We start from the raw sequence: 23854 nt of genomic DNA, 5'->3' as shown, positions 1-23854 counted from the left end.
TTAACAGGGCCACACCCACCAGTTGACTTAAGGGGCGAATGCAAACACCTGGCAGAGCCCACGGCTCCAGGAGCCTGTCCGCGCCCTGCACAGGAAGAACGGCCGGTCCCCCGCGCCCTGACTCTATAGGTTCTTCTACTTGCTCGGAGCTCAGCAGTGAACTAAACTCCCGGTAAACCAACCTGCCCGACAAAATTCACTTGCTTTCACCTTCTAAAAGAGCCAGCCTGAAAGAAGGAAACGTACTGAAAAAACACTCCCTTTGTGAGGTAACAGGGGGCGGCTGGTCCTCCTGCATCACGACCTTCTGTCCCTGTTGACTGCTGGGACCGTGCAGGCCGCCCTCCGGGATTCCCCCCTCAGGAAACGCAGGGTCCCCCTTCCCTGAGTGCTGTCAGCACAGGGCCCAGAGTTGCTGACCACATGAGAAAAGCACACCACCAAGTTCTCTAATATCAAAATAGAGCAATTTATTCAAGACACTGAGTATGATCTGTTGATTCTCTCTTGGAACAAATGAGCTACGACACACAAGGTGATTTTTCTCCAGAGCGTGAGGCGGAAGGGGTGGAGCGAGAACGAAACGGGGTCGGTGTGGATGGAGCAGAATCTGGAACACGCGGAGGGAAGGCCGTCTGGCTGTACGTCTGACACAGACAATAAACACTGCAGAAGCCAGAATTCACAACCTCAGTAAGCGGCGGGAGGAACAACTCTGCATTTGACCAGAAACACGATTTGGAAAAAAAAAGTGGAACAGAAGGTTAAAAAAGGGGGAAATAACAAGGAACAAAGCAGAAAAGCAGACCCTAACGTTTGACAGTGCACTTCACTTGGCGCCAAGATCTGTTTTTAGAAAGACAATGACTGTCAAGCCCTGGGTGCCGCGGGTAGCCTGGCGTGCCCGGTGGGGTAGCCCCCTTTTCCCCGGTGTGTGCGGGACGAGTTCTTGGTCACTTCAAACCCAAACAGACATTCCGGGAAGGACTGTTACGTCTGCCGTCAGCATCTCGGTTCCGTTCGGTCACCGAGACTTAAGCATTTACTTCCAATTTTTCAGAGCTGTAAACGACGTCCCGTGGTAACACGGCCCAAGGGGCAGCCCTGATGACAGAGGTGACTCCATCGACTGCTTGTGGGGTGCACGCTGGCGCCAAGTCGGACGTGGCTGTTGTCGTGCTGAGACGGGGCTGGATTCGAGGGGCGCTGGCTGCGTTCGCATCTTGGTCCCCCTTGTGGCCCTCAGGAGGTTGCTTTGTGACGGCCTGTTGGGGAAGCCAGACAGGCGAACGATCTGCCTTCATCAGCGTCAGGCTCACCGTGGTGTGCGGGACTGAGCCCCTGTCCTTGGCCTCAAAGCCCTCGGCTCCAAGCCAGCAATTCCCAAGTGTTCAGATGCATCCAGAGTCGAATGCCAACACTTCGAGACCCTGGCTACCGCCCTTCCCTGAGGACTGATTGGGGAACCCCTGCCTGTGTGTCCCACCACTACCCCCCAACAGCAGGCTCTGGCTTGTCAAACACAAACCGTGTCCTGACCCTGGACAACGGATGCTCTGTAGACATGACATTCTTATGTGGGGAGGGGTCCAGATGGTGTGCGTCCAGAGCTCCCCAAACTGCACCCCAAGCCTAATAATTTCTTGGGGCAAGAAATTAGCCATGTATCCAGGGGTGTCTGCTATCTTCAAAGGTGGGAATGGAGGAGACTCCGTAAAACTCTGACCTTCTTAGCTAAGCGTGTAGGTAACAGAGGCCCGAATAAAACACCCAACTCTCAACAGAGCGCTTTCGGGCCTTCCACAGATGGGGCCTGAATAATTCGCAGATCCAGGGAGGTGCGTTACTGATCCGACGCTGATGGACGCGCTCTGGCTTCTGGAGCTGTTCCTGGCCGGCTCCTATTTCTGCAGGGGCCCTGGTCGCGCCCTGACGGCTTGTTTTTGGCTCCAGGGATGGAGTCCACCCTCTGAATGACATCCTGGCTCCTTGTTGGAACAGACACGTGGCTGCAGCACACCAGCCCCCGTGCCCAGCACGCCTCCCCATGCCTGGCTCCGCCCACGGACACGGACCAGCCCAGAGGCCCCAGGTTCCGCGCTCCCCACCCCTCTCCTGTAAGCCGGGGTCAGAGTCGGGTTAACAACGATACCAGGTCACCCGATGCAACGAAGGAAACTCCGCGAGGAACACAAAGCCATATTTAATTTTTTAAAAAAACAGTAAAAAGATTCATTATTTAAAAAAAAGAAAGTCTTCCTTCTAGTCTCTTGAGAGAGAAAGAAATGAAGACGACGGCAGACGTGATCAGTGATGTCCTACCTACGTGATCCCCCCTCAGGGCCGAACACCCTCCCCGCTGGTTGCGGTCGTCAGATCCAGTGGGATCCTGGAGCCGGGCCGGCGGCGAGGCCGGGGCTGGCGGGCTGCTCTTGGCGGGCTGACCCCGGGGGCCGCGGCTGGAGTGACCTTCCTCACAGCCAGGAAGCTGGGCGCACATTCCGACGGCTTCTTTGGCGCCCACGGTGGGTTCTGGGACTCCCTCTCAGGTCCGGCCCCTTCTCCATTCCTGTCCTGCCGGCCACCGCCGTCAACACTCCCCGAAGGACGCCCAGGTCTGCTTCCAGCTGGGGGGGGCCGGGACTGTCTGCCCACCCGGCGTCCTCACCGCCCTGCCGGAAGCTGACAGTGAAGGGAAGGCTACCTCACACCCTGCCTGTGTCTTCCTAAGATTCCTTTTAAAATACGAATCACACAAAGCTCTCTATGTCTGATGGCCAGTTTCGGATTTTAAAATTGCTTTAACATAAAAATATTTTTTTTTCCAAAAATACTCGGGGCTTTCTCTTATAAGTCACTTTTTTTTTTCTCCTGTAAAAAGTCCCCCTGCCCTGCCTTCTTCCATAAAGCACTTAGGATGTGCCTGAAAGTGCCTTTGAGACCTAAGCTGGGAAGAAACTCAGAAAGGGGCGGGGAGAGCTGGGGGGGGGGAAGAAACTCAGAAAGGGGCGGGGAGAGCTGGGGGGGGAAGAAACTCAGAAAGGGGCGGGGAGAGCTGGGGGGGGAAGAAATTCAGAAAGGGGCGGGGAGAGGGGAGGGGCTAGAAACTCAGAAAGGGGCGGGGAGAGCTGTGGGGGAAGAAACTCAGAAAGGGGCGGGGAGAGCTGGGGGGGGAAGAAACTCAGAAAGGGGCGGGGAGAGGGGAGGGGTTAGAAACTCAGAAAGGGGCGGGGAGAGCTGGGGGGGAAGAAACTCAGAAAGGGGCGGGGAGAGGGGAGGGGTTAGAAACTCAGAAAGGGGCGGGGAGAGCTGGGGGGGAAGAAAATCAGAAAGGGGCGGGGAGAGCTGGGGGGGGAAGAAACTCAGAAAGGGGTGGGGAGAGGGGAGGGGAAGAAACTCAGAAAGGGGTGGGGAGAGGGGAGGGGAGGGAGAGGGAACACCGTCTGCCAGAGACTCCGTCATCACGTCCGAGTCTGGTCCATAAGGCTGTGTCCACCAAATGCGTGCTGCCCACCAAGACCAGGAAGGAAGGAAGGAAGGAAGGAAGGAAGGAAGGAAGGACGGACAGAGGGGAGGGGGCCAGTGACAACAGGAAAGACGCCACAAACCCAAAACGGTTTCCACCTCAGACAGAAGGGCCCCGGACGACAGGATTCCAGCAGATAGAAAAAGCACGGGACAAAGATTGTAGAAAATACAAAGTGTTGGGGTTACAAAGTCGCCCAAGTCATTGGTACAAACTGGTCTTTGAACATCCTTGTGAGAGTAACTGTAGTGTCCAAACTGTTAGGAAAAAACGAAACAACCCACCACGTGGAGTGGTTTTTCTCCCCCCTTTTGGTTTCTCACAGCGTCTTTCCTTCTGTTTCTTTTTGGCACAGCTTTTTTCCTTCTTCGTCTCCTCTCAGCCCTCAGAGCCTGCTCTGGACGGGGTCCCACCCACGCGCCGTCTAGCTGCTGGCTTCCCGCTTCCCACGTTCCAGGTGGGAGCCATTCTTCCCCCTCTGATGGGACTGTGGGTATGCTTTTTGTTTTAAACTTCTTGATGAAGATTACAAAAAAATAGAGACTCCTGTGGCCAGGGATGAGCTGATTGCAAAGTACACTCTAACGTCAAGTTCGCACAGTTTCGGAGCTGACAGAGTTGTGTCTGGAGAGTGCTCCAACCCCACACGTTCACTGCTGGTCCACTAGGGTTCTTTTCCTATAGTATTTTGTGTTTACTTTCGTAGATCTAAAACACACACCTGGAAGGAAAGAGGAGGTGCCGGTTATCTTGAGAGACAACCCAGGAGGCCTTCAGAGAAGAGGACGGCCCACGGCCCACCACCCACTTTTTGTAAATAGACTTCCACTGGCACAGAGTCATGAGGGTTCAGAGAAACTCTAAACGACAGGCTAATAACATCTGAGCATCCGACCAGTCAACCCCTGCAAACAGCCTAGAGGGAAGTAGCCAGGTCCAGGGCAGCACCGGGAAGGAGTTCGGGGGGGGGGGGAGGGCGCAGCCCTTGGTGGGGGTCACAGACCAGACACCCACGTAGGGGCTCAGGCCTGAGCACCACTAGGGGGCCAGGCGGGCACTTGGCCAGCCACCCCCTGCCCTCTGCCCCACAGCTTGGGTCAATTTCAAGTGCAGGTGGGAACCAAAAAGCTAGACATCCCAGAAGCTTAAACTGGGCCCCATGGAGTGGAAGGTGGGAGCTGTAACACCAGAGGCCCAGGCTGGAGTCAAGACGGGAGCAGGCTTCTGAGTCTTGGCCCCTGTGTATCTGGGCCCTGTCATCTCTGCTGTGGGGGCGTCCTAGGCACAGGGGAGGTTCAGCAGCATCCTGGCCTCCACCCAGCAGACACCAGGAGCAACCCCACGAAGCAGGGACAGCCACAGTGCCCCCCGGCGGGGAAAAGTCACCGCGGGAAAGCCACCATCTCACTGAGAAAATCACTGAGAGTGAGGAAGAGACAGCTGCTCTCTGATGCGGTGCCAACCGGGCAGGATCCAGCCAGAAGTCTCCTTCACCCGACACACATCCAGTGAGAGCCAGCTGTGTCCTTGGAGACTCACCCCACCCCTGGGAAGCCCAGCCAGTACCAGGAGCCTGGAGCTTCCAGCCCCCCCTCCCTCACGCCCTCCACGCCGTGGCAAACCACAGGTGCTGCTTACAGAGCCGTCGGACGCGCTGGCGCCCACTTTGTCCCCTCGGGCGTTCCAGCACACCTCGAAGATGCCGCCAGTGCCTCGGTAGCTGTGGACGAGACTCCCACTCTGCAAAGCAAAGCTGCGGTCACTCACGGTGCCAGGGGCACCAAGGACGTGGACGTGGTCCCCCCGTGCATTACCGCAAACATCCTCAAACTCAGAGAAGCTAAGAGTATTTTCAGGAAACGCTCGGTGGCTGTAGAAATGCGTCTCACAGACTCGCTACACGGGCAGCGTAGGTGACCTACGGCTGCCCATGGAATCGGCCTCGACGTTTTGGCTGGCGTCACGCTGCCTCCCACAGGTCACCGCAGCCACGGCCGGATGGTGGCAGGGAGACCGAGGCAGCTGGAGAGGAGCAATCTGCCTGTTACGCACTTTTGCACATTTAGAAAAGCCGTCGTGTCACTGAGGATTAAAGGGAGCCTCAACATGCCTCAAGGGTTTTGTGATCCGTAGGAAGAGGGGTTAAGGGACCTGATGAGCTGCCGACAGCAGGCAGGGCTGGACCGATGATGTCATTTTACAAGTGCACCCACCGCTGTTTCAGCAAGGGTTCAGACCAGAGGCTGCCACACGTCATTCCTGCGATGGGTGTTTTCCGGGGCCTATCCAGGGCCCTGAGGCTCTGCTCGGCGCCAGCCGGGTCCTACCTGAGGGCCACTATCGCCTCTGGCTGGCCGACAAGACAAGACTCATGGGAGGCAGCTCCCGGGAAGCCTGAGGTCCCCGTGGACCTCCCACGGCCCCACGCGTTTGTGCGGCTCAGGTACCACCTCCCCCGGCCACCAGTGGGTGCGGACTGAGAGTCAGCCAGGCGAAAGGGAATCGGGAAGCTGGGTGCGGGTGAGAGAGAGGCGGGGGGGCTGTTCAGTCCACCCCAAGGTCACACGGAGTGTACCACTGCTGCTGGCCACGACCCCACACGACCATCGCTGCCCCACCTGCAGGAGAAGCGCGAGCTCAGCGCCCAGAGGAGCACTTTATGCTCCTCCAGGCCCGCTCATTCCCACTGTTCATGCTCCCAGTTCCCTCACCCTGAGGTGCGGCCAGAGACACCCACAGGGGCTGCGTGTCCTCAGACACCATCTCTTTCTCCTGTGACAGGACGACCCCACAGTGACACTCCCGTTGCTACCCAAACCTAGACTGTTTCCCTGGGACAGGCTGAAATGGCTTGACCACCGCCCACAAATGGTCCTCACATTCCTCGACGTGCTCCAAGGGGCAGCTCCAGGAGTCGTGTGGAGCAGAGGAGGTCAGGGGCCTGTGCACCCCCTACGGCGGGACCCTCACCCCAACCTGAGTGCCCACAGGGCAGCATCTCCGCTGAGATGACTGTGTTACAATTTTCCGAGCTCAGTGCTCACGTCCAAGAGGAGGTGGCAGGGGGAAGGTTTCCTGCCAAGGACTCAGAAAAAGTACCCGAACTGGGTGGGTGTGCCTGGAGGGGAGCCTCCCCCACCAAGGGGCACAGGGCAGAAGGCACTTGGCCTGGGGTCCCCCTGCAGAGGACCGTCTGAGGCAACGCGCTCCGCAGCACCGACGCCCCAGGCGCGGCTCCGAGCCCGGGTCACCGAACACACGACTCTCCAGGCGGTCCTTTGGGGAAGGGCTGGGCCACGGGGGTCGGGGATTACCTGAGTGTTCCAGATGTGCACACACTTGTCAAAGGAGCCGCTGGCCAGGTATTTCCCGTCGGGGCTAAAAGCTACACTATAGACTGGTTCCTGGTGTTTGGTGAGCGTGTGGATGCAAACGCCCCGCTCCACGTCCCACAGCCGAACCGTGGAGTCAAACGAAGCACTGGGGAGACGGGAGCGGAAAGTCAGCAGGACACGCGCGGGTCCCCCGCCATCTCCCTCGATGCCTCACAGACACCGTGGGTGGGCGTTCCTCCCAGCCTTCCCGTTTCGGGAGACAGTAAGTACACCCCGACTCTTCTAAAACGTGACGCGGCTATGCTGAAAACCAAGCCGCAGTCACAAAACAAAGCTTTTCTTTTTGTGGTGCCATTAATTAGGGAAACAAATTGATCCTCACGCTCACTGGTTTCTGCATTTTTCTGAGATACGAATGGGAAACACTTCTGCATTCACTACATTTTGTAAAATGCTCCCACAACTTAAAACACCACCTCTATCGCTGCCAACTAAAATAATGCTCGGGAAAATAGCAAACTGAGTGAATGAGCATTTTAATCCCCTGGGAATTAAAGTTCAATTGCATCCAAATAAACAATCACTCTCCTGGGAGTTGCAAATTTTAGTTATTTCCAAACGTAAGAGCACAGTACACACCACAAAGCTGCTTTCTCTGGCACTGCGGTTCAAAAACACCTTCCAAGTCATCAAAAAAACCACAAATGCCTACAGTGTGTCCCATGTCCTAGACATTTAGGTGGATTTTAGGACAACTACATGAAATAAAGAGTACCGGTCTTTGTGTTTCTCTGGATCAGCGTCTCAGCTGATGCAGGAATTCCCTTCGGTGTTTTCTAAGAGAGGGCCTTGCGTCGGACGCTCTCAGCCAAGAGTCCTTGCTGCCCGGCGAGGCCGCCCCCTCCCCCACAGGGGCCGCGCGGCCGAGCCAGAGCTATGTGCGAGGACCCTGCCACCTGCCACCCCCTCCCCGGTCCCGTTCTCTGCACCCACACAGAGCAACCGCACCGCTGTTTCCTGGCAGGGAAACATTCTCCCAAGTCGCGCCTTTCCCAGGCTCAACAAGCACCCCCATTTCATTGGACCCTGCTCTCCAGACCCCTGGGTATCCTGGTATTCAGTCTCAGAATCTCTTTGGCTTGTTTTTCTAAGTGTTCTTCTTAAAATACGGTACTGAGAGTGCAACTGTGTATCCTGAACGGGGCCCGATGAGCACTGGGACCCACAGTTCTGGGGACCGCAGCCTGAGTGATGTGGTCTTGGGGAGGCCACTGTGGTCACTTAAAACCACTCTTCCCAATCCCAGCCTCTGACTGACCAGCTGCCCCACACCTTCCAGTGCTGGTGTCTCGGGGGCTCACTACATACACGGGTAGGTCAGACCTGGCTGGGGCTGGGGGGCCCCACCACTGCTCAAAATTCTGGCCACCTGCAGGCAGCTCCGAGTCGAACCCAATGAACCAAGCCCAAGGTCCAGGCTGAACTGCTTCCTCTCTCTGTTGTAATAAACACTTTCACCGAAGCAAAGTGCTGGGACCCGGATGACATGGCTGATTCCTCCTGCCTGCCTCGTGGTTAACACCGTCCTTACCTCGAGTCAGGCATCAAGGGACAACTCACAGCTCGTGGGCCCTTCCAAGAGTGCGGTACCTCTCCACTGGGTTTGGAAGGGTGTAAACACATTTGCAAGACACCTGGGCAAAGTTTTCCGTTCTCTTTGGCTGTGAGTGACTTGCTGGCTCAGCCGTGGTGAGCAAGGCTGCTTTCAGGGAGTGAGGCTGGGCTGAGGGCCGTCTTCCTCTTACCTCGCTAGCATGATGCTGGAGTTTGGGTTGCTGGTGGCTGGCCCGGTGGGGCTCCACTTTATGGTGTAGATCTCTTTGCTGTGAGCTTGAAGGTCGTGGACACATGTATCCTGCTTCATACTCCAGATCTAGAGAAGGCGTCGCGAACAGTGTGAGCAAAGGCTGTTTCTCCAGCCGGCGGTGGTTCCACATCACTCCCTCCGTGAGCCCTCACTAGTGTCTGGCCCTTGGGAAGCTCACGGCACCGTGAGGTGTGCAGCTGGCTAACTGGCAGGCGCTGCCCGGGAGAGGGGCCGCTGAACACTAGGGGTGCCTGTGAGGAAGGCCACGGGAGGGAAAAGACCCAGCAGGACCCGCCACGGGTAGGCTGGAGTTCCCTGCATGACAGCAACATCGAGTTTGCAACGGGGAAAGTGACAGAGGCGGGGAGAATGCTCACACGGAACCGCCAGCTGCAGAACCAGGGAACGTAAGACCAGCACTGAGTACAGGGGGGCAGTCCAGGATCAGACGGCTTTACCTTTAATGTCATGTCATCAGAGCAGGACGCTAGCAACATTCCAGAAGGATCCCATTTGATGGCATTGACTTCATTCTGAAAGAGAGCACAGGGTTTTAAAAAGAAATAAGGGCCCTGGAGCAGTAATACAGCCTTCCAGCAGGGGGCAGGCGCACACTGTCCTCTCTGCAGAAAGCCGACCTGCATTTGCCCCGGACACCAAGGAACACGGGCAGACTTGTGCGTACTCGCCTCTTCCTCAGTCCGTGTTCCTCACCTCCACAAAACACACAGCCATGTGCCCACCCGACCAGCCACCCGTGTCCCCAGTTCTCGAAGGAAAAGAATCACAACTAGGAAGGAAGCCAACATGGTAAGGGCAGCACAGAAAACCAGGAAGACCACAATCACTGTAATACTGACTTGGAAAGTCATTTTCCTACACACTTTTAATACCACGGCTCCCCCGTCCATCTAAGCTTCTCTTTTGGTCCTGAGGGGAGGGGAGGAAGTGCACAGAGACAAGGTGTCCAATGGCCAGAGCGGTAACCCAGGCCCAAGGCGACGTGACCTAAACCCACAAACGCAGACCAGCAGAGGTGTACGTACAAGGGAAGTCAGATTGAGAGGTTGTTAGGGATTCACAGGGAGGAGGAACCATCCTGCGGGGCCGGAATCCTGAGCAAACAGCCAAGGAAACGCAACGTTGCCGCTCAGTGCCCATGGAAAGTTCTAGCAGGCAGGTGCTGTGTGCAGTGGGGCGGAAAGGAAGGACGCTGCAGGAGCCTTCCAGTTCTGGGCGTCAGGGGATCCCGAGGCTGGATCCTGGAGGCTGGACGCCAAAGGTCCCCAGAGGTGAGGGAGAGGGGACACAGGCAGTTAGGAAGAAGCTCCCTGCAGTAGAGTGAGGTGGGGAGGGCGTGCCTGGTAAGGCGAGCAGGGACAGGCGGCGGGGGCGCAGCGGGGGCTCAGCCCCTATTCCCAGCAGGGGACTGTGGAGCCCCCTCCAGTCCCTGCGTGCCTGCTGCCCTGGCCTAACAATGAACTCATTTCAGGCTCGTAATTCATTTCCCAGTTAGCCTCACACCCCTCAGTGCTCTGGCGTGGAGGATAAACCGCACGGTCACGCTGCTCACTGAGGACACCGTGGTCTGAAGGCTGCGAGACGGGAGGGACAGGGCTGCGTCTGTGTTCCACGTGGTACCAGTGGGGGTGGCCCGGGAAAAAGGGAGGGATTGAAGCTTAAAGCACAAGGAGCAGGCCCAGGGTGAGCCAGGGGACGATGAGTGGGGCTGACTGCAGTGTGTGCGCACAGGAGAGTGGAGGCAGGACAGGCCCCATGCGAAGCCGGAGTCTGGTGAGAGGTGTGACCCAGGGGCAGGTTCACGCAGGACAACGACTGCTCGGGTGGCTCTGACCGTAACCGATGAGAGCAGAACCTGAGGATGGGTCCCCGCGGGCCTGGGAATGGGGGCCGGTCCCCACTGACTGTCCCCGGCAGAACCTGAGGATGGGTCCCCGAGGGCCTGGGAATGGGGGCCGGTCCCCGCTGACTGTCCCCGGGCAGAACCTGAGGGTGGGTCCCCGCGGGCCTGGGAATGGGGGCCGGTCCCCGCTGACTGTCCCCGGGCAGAACCTGAGGGTGGGTCCCCACAGGCCTGGGAATGGGGGCCGGTCCCCGCTGACTGTCCCTGGGCAGAACCTGAGGGTGGGTCCCCACAGGCCTGGGAATGGGGGCCGGTCCCCGCTGACTGTCCCCGGGCAGAACCTGAGGGTGGGTCCCCGCGGGCCTGGGAATGGGGGCCGGTCCCCGCTGACTGTCCCCGGGCAGAACCTGAGGGTGGGTCCCCACAGGCCTGGGAATGGGGGCCGGTCCCCGCTGACTGTCCCCGGGCAGAACCTGAGGGTGGGTCCCCGCGGGCCTGGGAATGGGGGCCGGTCCCCGCTGACTGTCCCTGGGCAGAACCTGAGGGTGGGTCCCCACGGGCCTGGGAATGGGGGCAGGTCCCCGCTGACTGTCCCTGGGCAGAACCTGAGGGTGGGTCCCCACAGGCCTGGGAATGGGGGCCGGTCCCCGCTGACTGTCCCCGGGCAGAACCGGAGGGTGGGTCCCCGAAGGCCTAGGAAGGGGGCCGGTCTCCGCTGACTGTCCCTGGGCAGAACCTGAGGGTGGGTCCCCGCGGGCCTGGGAATGGGGGCCGGTCCCCATTGACTGTCCCTGGGCTAATCACCTTCAGTTCTCCAGGGGGAAAAGGACTCCTTCCTGAGAGTGGACTCTCCTCTCCCTCCCTCCCTCCCTCTGCCCTCCAAGCCACAATTCCCAGAAAGCATCCAGGAACAGCTCATAGGGCCTCGGGAGGAAGGAGGCTCTCTTCATTTAGCGCCTGTCTTGTGCAGAATGATGGCTTCAGTCAGACTTGGCTGAAGAGCCCAGTGGTGTGACTGCAATCAAGTCCCAGTGGGGGGGGCAGCTGAAGAGTCACAAGACCTCCTCTTAAGAGCTCAGGGAGAGTCTTGGATTAGAGGAGAAATAAGTTCAGCTCAGAAAAGTAAAGAGGAGGATCAGGTGGTGGCCATAGTGAGGTGTTAAGAGCACAACGGGCCCCTGTGCTCTGAAAGAGCCTTCTTATGGAAGCAGGGACCTGCAGGCACAGAAGCTGCAGAAAAGTGGGTACTAAGGAAAAAGGCAAGTGCCAAGGACAACGTGACTGATGTCAGTGAAGTCAGGGGCAAGGGATGCTGTGAGAGTCAAAGGTAGGGGAGCATCGCAGCTGTGAGGTGCTCAAAGCCAGCACGTCTTCCAGGCGGGCCGAGTAGTGGCGTGGACACTAGAGAGATCTGCTGGGGAAAGGCTGTGAAGAGCCTCATGTGTTATGCTCAAGAATTTGATGATCTATCCAAAGAGAACAAACACTAATTTGAAAAGACACATGCACCCCAACGCTTACAGCAGCACTATTTACAAGAGCCAAGATATGGAAGCAACCTAAGTGCCCACTGACAGATGACTGGCTAAAGAAGATGTGGTATGTTTATACAATGGAATACTACTTAGCCATAAAAAAGAATGAAACAATGCCATTTGCAGCAGCATGGATAGACCTAAAGATGATCATACTAAGTGAAGTCAGACATAGACAAATATCACACAATATCACTTATATGTGGAATCTAACAAAGAGAACAGACTAGTGAATGTAACAAAATAGAAGCAGACTCACAGATACAGAGAAGAGACGAGTGGTGACCAGTGGGGAGAGAGACGGGGGGAGGGGCAAGAAAAGGGGAGGGGATTAAGAGGTACAAACTACCATGTATAAAGCAAACAAGCTACGAGGATACATCGTACAGCACCAGGAATATAGCCAGTATTTAATGATAACTATAAATGAAGTATAACCTTGAAAAGGTATGAATCACTATGTTGTACATCTAAAATTTATAACACTGTACATCAAGTATACCTCAATAAAAAGTTAATTAAAAAAAAGAATTCAGCGAGAAGTCAGCTGGCGTCTGAGCTTCTTGGATTGAATGTTGGTATTTTCCACCAAATTTAGGAAAGTTTGGCTATCACTATTTCAAATTTTTGTTTCATTCTTTTTTCTTCTCTCTCCGCTGCACATATACGGTAGAGTGCTTCATATTGTCCTACAGGTCATTAAGCTTCCAACCGTTTGTTCAATCTTGTATCAGTTCTTCAGATACATTATACCTCTTAGTTCTGAGATTTCCATTTGACTGTTTAAGAACATAATTTTCCTTTCTCTGCTGCCATTCTGCATCTGTCCACTCATTATGAGCAGGCTCTCCTTTATATCCTCAAACAATTTTATAATAGCTCCTTTAAAGTCTTTCCTGCAAAACCCAACATCTACCTCATCTCAGGTCATTTTTTCCCCCTACCGCCTGTCCAGTTGGATAACTGGGTTAAGCCAACCACCTGAGAGCTGCAACAGCCTACAGAGCAAAGGGCTGCAGAACTGGTCTGCGGTCACAGTATCTTCTAATCCTAGGCACAGAGTACCCGGCTCCCACCTCCCAGCACATTCTCATGAACGTGAGCCCCCAAATCCGAACTTGCACTTACTGTGTGTCCTTGGAAGGTTTTGACTGGGCGGTCACAGCCGAGTCTGCAGACGTGAATACACATGTCTGTGCTACAGGAGGCAAAGGTAGTGTTGTTCTGCCAGTCGACATCAAGAGCAGGGGCTGTGAAGCAGAAAAGGGAGCGGGGGTGGGGGTGGGGGGGGCGACATCTGCATTTACCAGTGGTGCACAGAGGCCAGCTGACTGAGAAGAAGTTAACAGCACAGTCAAGACACTCATCTACTGATGTTATAAACACACAGCCGCCAGCCTTCACAGACCTGTCCTATACGTTTGACGGGATGACCAGACACCTCCAGAGAGAGACCCTGTGACACTTCACGTGCCCTGGACACAGAGTCTCGTGCTCCCCTGACACAGGGCAGACACGGCAGGGGAGAGGCACGCTGCCTGCCCTGCCCCTGTACCGTGCTGCTCCGGGGAGCACCACTGTGGTGGGCTGACTCCACTTGTTTTAGGTACGGAGGAGAGAAAGGGGAGGAAAACGACTCCACATCCTGTGTGTAAGACATCCCCACTGAAAAAATCTCCCACAACACGTGAATGCATCCACCGACAGTTGACAAGAAGCACCCCCGCCTTTAGGGGACACAGGTGGCCTTGTGATGAACACTGTCTCTGCCTACATTTCTCAGGGGCTGGTGGCTCCAAGACCTCTGTTGAGGGTTTGGGGGACAGGGACAGCCCTCTTCCTTTCTCCCAAACTCCCAGGAGACCACGCTGCATCCTTGTTCTCTCCAGACACCTGACTGCTTGTAAGGAAAGAGAGGGTTCCCCATCAGCTGTCAAGCCCTAACCTTGTCTCCGTGTGTTTCTTCAAGGAAGTCAGCGCTGGATTGGGAGAACCTCACTTAGGATGTGCTAAGTCGTGTTGCCCCTTCTCATCCTGGGTCTTTAAACAAGAAGTGCGTGCCTGCACACGCGACCGCCTCCCACCACTGCAGGGACAGACCCCGTTAGCTTCCACGGCCCGCTGCCCCGTCCCCACAGAGGTTGTGGGTGGGGGGGTCTGGCCCAGAGGCAGCACTGGCTTCTTCAACAACCCAAGGCACCTCTTCTTGTTTCATCTTCACAGCCCCACGGTTCCCGCCACATTCCCCACGTGTGTCCAGTGGAACCAAGGAACTGGGTCCCAGGAGCCAGGGAGCCAAGCCCGTAGCTGCTCTTGTGCACAATGCTGCACGAGCCAAGTCATGAACTCCGTGGCCAGCCTCTGCCTTCGTGCATGCAGTTCGCACACCTGCAAGAGCGACAGCCTGGAGGGGACAGTGACCAGCACCTGGCCGTAAAAACTATCTTCTGCTGCAGCTTTGTAATCTGGATAGCGGACGCTGTGTACTCAGGTGGCTGGCCCCATTCTGAGTCGCTCCTGCTGCTGAGACCCAGGGCCTCCAACCCCCAAATGTGAGCTCACCATTCAGTGTGAGTGAGCGACACGTAACGGGGCTAAGTTAACCCTGGGCGGGGCGGGGCGGGGTGGGGTGGGGCGGGGTGTGTGTCCGTGTGCCCTTGCTGCCTACATGGCCAGTGAGGTTCAAGAGTCAGCAACCATTCCGAGCATAGCCAAACTTTACTTTGCTCTTTAAAAAAGAAATAAACTTTTAGTTGTGAAATGCTTACAGAATCACAGGAAGCTGTAAAGACATTACAGAGGCCCCACACGTACCGTCCACCCAGCGGCTGCAGTTTCTGGCCCCACCGCACAACACGCAAGCCCGGAAGCTGCTGGGGTGGGACGTGCGTGCAGTGGCTGTGCCAGCCATGTGCTCACACGGGCAGATGTGTGTAACTACCGCCAAAGCCAAGACCCAGAACCGGGCTCCACCACCTCCAAGACCTCCCGTGTGCTGCTTTACCGTCACACCACCCCTTCCTTGAACATCCGCTCCTAAACCCTGGCTCCACTGATCTGTTCTTCATATCTAAAATTCTGGGCGTGGGGGGGTAGCTCAGGGGTAGAGGGCATGCTTAGCATGCATTCAATCCCCACGCCCTCCATTAACCGCTCCCCCCCAAAATTACATCATTTCCAGAATGTTATAGAAATGGCACTGTCCAGCACTTGACCTTTGGGGACGGCCTTTCCTAACGAAGCAGACAGCCCTCTCGATGGTCTACAGATAGTCTGCTCCTTCTCCCTGCTGAGTGCTGTTCCACCACTAGCTCTGAGCTCACGCCTCCAGGAATGAGGTGCACCCACCAGGCCGGCGTGGGGAACACCTGACGGGCAATTTCTCTGATCAGCCCCATGAGTGCTAAGGAAAGGTGCCCCTCTTGCAGTGTGCACCTCACCCGGAAACACAGCACCCTTCCTTTTTTCCAGCTTGAACAATCCGCAGGCCACCACTTCACACTTGTAAGAAAGAGCACGTGACACACGGACTTCCTGACCCAGTGCTGGGACACGCTGCCTTGTGGGTTAGCTACAGGGGAGGAGCTCTCAGTACAGAAGAAAACGTGTCTGTGGCATGGAAGGCCCTCCTCTGGACCTTGGGAATGCTCCGGGGAATACTGTATTCTGTCAAATGACTTAGAAATTAATTCTGAAGATAAAACTGTTAGAGGAACCTTACGGATGCTTATCTGGGGCACATTATTCTCTGAAAAATAGAAGCCAGAGCTTCCTGCGTTACAGGCATTCCCCCCATTGCGTGGGTCAGCACATCTGACGTTCTGGGCTCTGACCCGGTCACGGCAGCCTTCGTGACAACAAAGGTAGGATGGTCTTGGCATTTACGGCAAATGCAACCGGCAGGCAGACCCACTTGCTGTGCTTTGTACAGTCGACAGCGTAGCTGCATGGCGTGGAGATGACACAGATCAAGACACACAGGCTGCGTCTCCAGGGGCTGGGGAAGTGGGGCTGGAGGGGGACTTCCTACGGGTGAAGGGTGACACGTATGTTCTGGAACTGGACAGCGGGGACAGCTGTGCACAATGTGAATGCTGGTGTATTCTGCCCACCCCGAACACACGCACGCACACGCACAGATGCTGGGGTGTCAAGGTGGCAGCGTATGTTGTATAATATCTCTAGCAACTGCCACATCATCCATGCTGTCAGAGAGCAGGACCCACAACAAAATTCCCCGCAGCCCCCACAGGTGTGTCTGGCGTGGTCCCCAAGCTCAGAGGATGGCGTGGAAGAGACGGGCTGCCTCTCCAGAGCAGCAGGCTGTAAACCGGCACCTCCCGGGTCTGCCCGGATCAGAAGGACCGTGTGGAGCAACAGACGCTGGTGTGCATGTGTTTGTCACAGTCCTGTGAAGGCCTCGTTGGGACTCTCCCTCAGTCTGCTCCCTGCAGGACCCACGTCCCCCACTTGCAGCCCTCCCTGGGCTTCGAGGTGGGCTGTACTGCCTGGGCCATCCTCGGGGCCAGCCCTCCCTCCGTTCAGACATCCCCAGGAGCCGGGAAGTGCCCGTCAGGGAAGAGCCTCTGACCCCCTCCTCAACGTCACCCCAGAGACACCTGACCCAGCAGTAACGTGCACCCCGTCCGTCTGCCTGGTAACTCCCTCTAAACGGGGCAGGCGCCTCCTGCGGACGAAAGAGGCCTCTATTCCCTTCTGTCCACTTGAAGCCAGTTTCTTCTGTCAGTCTCTGAATTCTGGGGTGCTTTCTCTCTCTGAAGTCCAGAGGTCACATCTAACTATCAGATTGAATCAGGAGGTGGGAATCGGGGAACCCGGACTCTCTCGACCGTGGGCTCCGTGGGGCCTGGTGCGGCCCCAACACAGGGAGACGTGGTTCGGTCAAGAGCAGTGGAGCAAAGACCCCCGCAGGCCTGACACTGCTCCCCATAGGAAGGCCTGGCGGCGAGGCTGGCCTTGGCCGGCCTCTGGGAATTTGGATTTCCAGAGGGGTCCTGGCATCCTGTAACTAGTAACGGCGGCTTCTGTGCCTTAACTGTCTATGCAGACAACATCCGTGGTTGACGCTGAACCCTCATGCTCCTCCCGGCAGTCTGGAATGTGGGTGCACGCCGGGCATGGGGGCCTATGGGGCCTCCCCGGTAGACGACCCTTCACGCATGTCACCGCAGCTGGCTTCTGGGGGGATGCGGCACATCCTCTGTGACCCCACCAGGAGAGAACCCTGAAAGCTCTGGATTCACCTCATGCCTTCTCCCCCTGCTGATTGTGCTTTGCATTCTTTGGCTGTAATAAATCTGAGCTGTGAATTTGACCGCATGCCGAGTCCTGGGGGTCCTCCAGTGAATTGCTGAGGCTCGGTATGGTCTCAGGGACTCCCACCCAACACAGCGTCCTTGGGGGCAGCAGCTGAAAGCAGCCCACGCTGGTTCTGGACTTGGTTCACTGTGTGCTTATAAACGTTTGAGCCTTCGAGAGTTGAGGGCACCAGGATGTCACAGATCTCAAGAGCAATGCTTTCCACGAGATGGGTTTCCTCCCTGCCAGCTGGATTCCGTGATGCCTTCCTCCAAGCATTCATGATCACTTTAAGGGACATTTCCTAGGACTCTGAATTATTTTTTAATTACAAAAAATTTATAGAAATACTCACCGGAATGAAATGGAAACTGCTGTTTGGCCTCTCCTGTGTGGGCATCCCAAATTATTGTTGTCTGTGCTCCGCAAAAAAAAAGGAAAAAGAAAAAGAAAAAGAAAAAAAAAGTTAGTAATTAGTCTTCTCACAAAGGTTTCTCTAGAAAAATTTATCAGAGAAGAGCAGGCAGTGGGCCCCTCTTCCTTTTAAACCAGCACTGTCCAAAAAACAGCACGTGAGCCGCACAGGAAATTTAGAACTGTATAGTAGCCACACTAAAAAAAGAGAAAAGAAACTAGTAAAGCCAACTTCAACAATCCAGTTAACTTCACTTCAACACAGCCAGAATACTGTCATTCTAACATGAAATCAGCACATACACGTCAGTGACGTAGTACGCACTCCCTTCTTCATCCATGCCTTTGGAATCCAGGGTGTGCTTTACGCTTAACCATCTGGACGGTGGTCACATTTAGGAACTTAGCCACACGCGCTGGTGGTTCCTCCCCCAGACGCAGCAGCTGGAACTGATACTCGGAAAACCACCAGTTTTGTTGGGAACTCCCCCTTATCCCCACACATGAAAAGCTATTGCAAAAACTGTAACAACGCATATCCGAACACCTTTCTGGCACTTTTCCAAATGAAAAGCTGCACAAACAGGTATTTCTGAAAATTCCTCTGACCATCACTCCATGAACTGGGGACACTAGACATAGCAGAGCAACTGGGATACTGATAGAAGAAACTGGCTTCAAGTGGACAGAAGGGAGCAGACGCCTCTTTCGTCCAGCACTGATTTATTAGTCCGTACATAAGGAGGAAAAAAATGATGTATACGCTGGAAAACGAAGTAAATCATGAATGCTTGATGCTGGGAGACACTCAGGCATGCCTAACAGCCAAAGGCAGCTCTATGAATACCACTGGAATTACGTCTTAATCAAGTGCAATTTTCAACAGAATCGGAACCCTGACACCTCCCTGTCGATGGCATTAAATGAAGGTTTTCCTTTAAAAAGAACTGGTTATATTTTGTATCAACTGCAGAAATTTTCAGAGGAAATACTCAGAGCAGTGAGGATCTGTGAAACTTGGTTCTCTAAGTCTGGGGTCAGCTCTAGACCAATTAACAATTTTTTGTTTGTTTGATGGAGTAGAACTCTTTCCTTAATGGAGCCACCTGCCAACAATTTAGCACAGAAGAGAACATATAAACCTTTTCACGATTCCGATACAATTTCATACACTACATTGACAACTTGTTCAATGTGTTGATGTTTCAGGTTAAACACACGCTGGACAAAAGAAAATATTAATTACACAAAGGTTTCAAGAATCCGAAATACCGTTTAGCCACATTAGATTAAGCACATACTGAAGGTCAAAGCCAGCATCCCTAAGTTACATTTCCTCCCTGAGAAAATGTTCCTTTCGAGAACATTACTATTCCTGCCGTGGTTGACTAATTACATCAGGGAGTGTCTGACCCAAAGCCTACCAGAATTCTAAATGTACATTTTCACCAACCACCCAGTTCATCACCTGGTAGACTCAAATGATAATCAGGTAGAAAATGCAACACGAATATAAAAAGTAGCCCTGGGGAAGGAAGGAGCTCAGGCTGCGAAGGACTCCCCGGAGGCGTGTGAAAGTTCGAGGGCGGCAGGGACTGGCGCCCAGGGCCCGAGTTCCCAGCCCACCCGGCTCTCTACCAGCGTGTCCCAGGCAAGTCAGTGACGCTCTCTGGGGCTCCACATTCCCCTCTGTGAAAAAGGATGGACCTGCCCCCTATCTTGGGAGCATCGACTGGGCCAACGCATGTGGGAGTGATCGCTCGCACAGACGTTTAATAACTCCATCAGCAGTGCTGACGACCGGCCACGTAGAAGACAAAGTTCTGTGTGTGTGCAATATCTGAGTTGTAACATCTCCGGGAAAATTCAACACTGGTTCCACGAGAACATTTGGTGTGTCGACCTCAGCAGCTCGGCTTTTGTATGTCAGGTATTAGGCTGCCAAGTTTGAACGCAGGGTTTGTTGGCATAAATGAGAGGAAGAGAAAGAAAGAAGGAGTAATTCAGTGCCCCGGTGGGTTACACTACTTAACTGCAGGGGCAACCAGCTTTCTCTGTCAAGGGCCAGGCAGCAGATATTTTAGGCTCCAAGGGCCATACAGTGTCTCTCACCACTAGTCCACGCTGTTGTTGAAGCGTGAAAGCTGCCATGGACAGTTCTGAACAAGTGGGTGTGTCTGTGTGCCAATAAATCTTTACTTACAAAAACAAGCCATGGGCTAGTTTTGACCTATAGACCATGGTTTGTCAAATGCAACTATGACTTTTCCAAGACTGTGTCAATGTTTACAGGTCTTGTCTATTATTTTATATGCATTTTTAGAACTTGAATGAACAGATGGTAGCAATTTAATAAGGTTTTCAATTTATACTGAAGTGATTACAAAAATGTAAAACTTTTTGGAGAGCAAATCGAAGTATTCAGGCATGGTTTCTAGTTGTAGAGTCATAAACTGATGTGAGAACTTATTTTTCCTTCTTCATTTGTTGGTAATATTTATTTTCCAAAGCAATGACTTAAGACAGAATTTCTATTGAGCATTAAGGGTGGCACAACCATTCATGCAATATTCTTTGAGGGTCACGATTCCTGTCTCTTGGCAGCCGAGGAAACAGAAACTGGGACAGGGTGAGACCTGCTGGATTAATTGCTCAGAGCCAGGATGCTATCTACCCCTCCTGAGGTCATCTTGTGCTCTGTCACCCCATAACGGCTTCTAGATGCATCTGGGTGTTGACAGCCACCGGACTTCGCGTCATCACATCCACCAGGCAGCCCCACCAGGAACAAAGCACACTGTACATTTGCTCTGCGGGCCATCGTGGGCAGGACCACTTGCATATGTGTCTACCTGCTCCTGCTCTCAGGGAAACCTGCCGTCTACAGTGGGAAGCAACCGGTCATCAAACTAGGAAACAGAAGCCTGGTGAGAGGAAACGGTGTGTGTTCACAAAATCACTCGGCAGGGGAAAGTTTACAACCCATGCAGGCGGGCTTCTTCAAACCCTGGATAAATGCAGCCTGGGGATTTCTTCTATCACTGAACTAAACCTCAAAATAAAAGGGAGGGGGAAAGGTTTACGTGTCAGTCTGCAGACCAGTCCACGGCACATTAAGAGATGATGTGTTACAAGTGAACAGTCAGATCAGAACCACAGAAACAAACAAAACCTACACAGGTCCTTCTGATTTCTTAAGGGGAGGCAGAATTCTCAGAATTCAAAGAAACCCTGATGTTATCTGAGATTAAACACAAGTAAACATGTACAGACCGCAGGGACGTATTTTAAGCACTCACTCACTTTGTCTACGCCGGCACTCAAAATGTAATTCCCCTTCTTGTTCCACTTCAAGGCGAAGATGGGGCCTTTATGTTGGCCTAAGGTGCTGGCCAGGTTACCTGCATGTGAAAAACAAAGCACGGCAGCATGCTGACGTCCAAGTCTGCCCATGGGATGACTGCACAGCAAAGCACCTCTTCGCCGACCCCAACATGGGGAAGGCAGGACTTACCGTCTTCCGTCCATATTCTTGCAAAACCATCATATGACCCTGTAGCCAACAGTGTCCCGTCACTCTGTGGGCCAGAGAGAAATAGCAACAGACACAGCTCAGTGGAGGCAGACCTGAAAAGGGGGGCATCTCCCAGCATCCCAGGGCTAGAGCAGCCTGATGTCGGTAACCAGTTCCCACTTAAGACACTCATCAGTCACGGGGGACTACTTTAGCTCACACGGCTCTTCAACTAAAATGTAAGACAGAACAGGCTCCCCAGTAATCCCATCAAGGAGACGAGGGGGCAGGGGAAACACGGGACCACCACTCACCACTTGATGACATCCAAAAAAAAAGTATCGTGAGACTTTTGGAGACTTGGGTGAGCTTTTAAAAATATTTACAAATAGATAAGAGTGGCACTGGTGATGAAGTGACAGGATGTGCAGAAACATGACAGAGAGAAAGAGAAAAGGTCAGAGAAGCTGAAATGCCGAGTGTCTCACACACAGACACCGGTGCTGAGATGTCCAGGTGGAAGGTCATCTTCCCTTGGCCCCACGGCACAAGACGTCAGCAGAGCAGCCTCCCCGGGTGACACCAGCAGACCCACCCTGCAAACCCAGCTGCTGTCTGCCCAACGCCCACAGTCTGCTAAGGAGCCCAGAGCCCTGGGGGTGGCACAGGCCTGCCCCTTCCCTGCATCTGCCTGCCCGGCTCAACTCCCCCATGCAGCCCTCGCCGAGGCCGCTGGTGGATTTTACTGATGTGAATTAAAGCGTCTGGGTGGCGGCAGAGGCTTACGTTCCAGTCCAGCGAGGTCACGTCTTTATTGCTGGGGACGTCGTGGCCCCCTTCCCGTATACAGTGCCTCAGCACGAGCTGGGTGGAGCCCCCGGTGCTGTTTTCATTCAGGTTCCATATCCTCGCTGTCGAATCTCCGGATCTGCACAAGGAACACACACAGCGATCAGCCTCCGTGTCCAGTGCGAGCAAAGCCCACTGCTCCCCGCCGTCTGGCTACACCAGGCATCCTGGGCATGAGGCCCTTGGTCTTTGTAATACCGCTCACTCCCTGCGGGTTTCCCCTCCTGATGGGAGTTTAGTAATGCTGAATGTCTCTGCATTGCTCCCCACCCCACTGAGAAAACGGCTAGGACTGAAGACTCTTCCTCAGCCTGGGGTACCCGGAGTGCGCCAAGCCTTGGTCCGCACACACTGGGGAGACGGCACACCCAGCAGGAAGGGAGTGCATGTCCCAAGAGTCAGAACGCAGACGCCCAGACCCTGGGGCACGCCCTGCCTGACATCCTTACCCGGACGCCAGGAGATCACTGACAGGGTTCCAGGCACAAATGAACACCTCAGACTCGTGTCCCCGAAGGACTGTGGCTTTGTTGGGTGGAATCTCCACGTCTCCGTCTATTTCCATTGGTTTCGAATGATTATCTGTTGTGGGAAATGGGAAAAGAGGCAGGGCTGACAGACACCAGAGAAACTCATCCCCAGGGCTGATGGTAGTTTTAGAAACACCTGCCTTTTCCACACTAATCCTGTCGCCTCTGAAGCTTGTACTAAATCATGGCTTTTGTGTAATTTAGTAAGTATGTAACATTTGTTTACAGTCTCCAAAATTTGACAGAGGAATAAAAACAGGTATTCTAGGGCCAGGCTAGTTGCTAATATCCCCCAGAACAAGACTGGACAGAAATGACAACAGTCAGCTGGCCCCTGAGAAGGGCCCAAACGTTCCTCCTCTTGACAGGACAAGATGTTTTATCTGGAAGCACCTTTCTGAGGTTATATAGATTTTTTTGAAGACCCCCAATTACAATTACTTTCTGGGGTGGAAGAGCAACAAAACAAAGACATTTATTTTATCCCAGTTTATTTTCATAATCTTGAGGGTTGTATCTCATGGGAGAGGGCAGCCCATAAAAGACATATGGGGACAAGCCACGTACTTCCTTCTTCTTTCCCTGCCCTGTCACTGTGGACCGCGTTAATAGTGACTGTGAGACCCGTGGGTGGGCGGTCTTCCATCTGACCGTAGGCAGACGGCCTTGAGGTCATCCTGTAATACCAGCGCCGGTACAGCCCGCATGGGCTTCACGCTCAGTGCTGGACCTCGTCTCTGGCCCCAGATGGACTAAAAGAACGCGTTCCTTGAGCTCGTCGTCAGGTCAGGCTGCGCCGCTGCTCTTGGAGGGAAATGATTTTTCTTTTTCTTTTAAAAATATTTTTATTTATTTTTACTTTTTAATCACTTTTTCCCTTCCAGTTTTATTGAGATGTAATTGACATACAGCACTGTATACCTCCTTTTTGGGGGGGGGGCGTGGAATTAGGTTTATTTATTTCTTTCTTTCAGTGGAGGTACTGAAGATTGAACCCAGGACCTTGTGCATGCTAAGTAGGCACTCTACCCCTGAGCTGTACCTTCCCCCCAAAATGATTTTCAAATAAGGAAGGACACACGCGTGCATAATGCATGTGCG

The 23854-nt window shown here is 54.2% G+C and overlaps 1 protein-coding gene across 5 annotated transcripts in view; it reads right to left on the bottom strand.

The window, feature by feature from the left end:
- Nucleotides 1-445: 445 nt before the first annotated feature.
- Nucleotides 446-23854, bottom strand: part of TBL1X (transducin beta like 1 X-linked) — a 200259-nt gene continuing 176850 nt past the window's right edge. For all 5 annotated transcript variants that reach the window (XM_074359139.1, XM_074359141.1, XM_074359142.1 and 2 more), the window contains 11 exons: nt 22673-22805; nt 22161-22302; nt 21375-21438; nt 21164-21261; nt 17802-17862; nt 13256-13377; nt 9187-9261; nt 8667-8794; nt 6841-7006; nt 5165-5266; nt 446-4247 (listed from right to left, as the gene is read on the bottom strand). In XM_074359139.1, coding sequence (XP_074215240.1) covers nt 4221-4247; nt 5165-5266; nt 6841-7006; nt 8667-8794; nt 9187-9261; nt 13256-13377; nt 17802-17862; nt 21164-21261; nt 21375-21438; nt 22161-22302; nt 22673-22805 — 1118 coding nt within the window. In that variant the 3' untranslated portion in view covers nt 446-4220. The remainder of the gene's footprint in view (nt 4248-5164; nt 5267-6840; nt 7007-8666; nt 8795-9186; nt 9262-13255; nt 13378-17801; nt 17863-21163; nt 21262-21374; nt 21439-22160; nt 22303-22672; nt 22806-23854) is intronic.

Source organism: Camelus bactrianus, chromosome X, assembly GCF_048773025.1.
Source record: "Camelus bactrianus isolate YW-2024 breed Bactrian camel chromosome X, ASM4877302v1, whole genome shotgun sequence".
Lineage (NCBI taxonomy): Eukaryota > Metazoa > Chordata > Mammalia > Artiodactyla > Camelidae > Camelus > Camelus bactrianus.
This window is presented reverse-complemented; position numbering and strand designations above follow the sequence as displayed.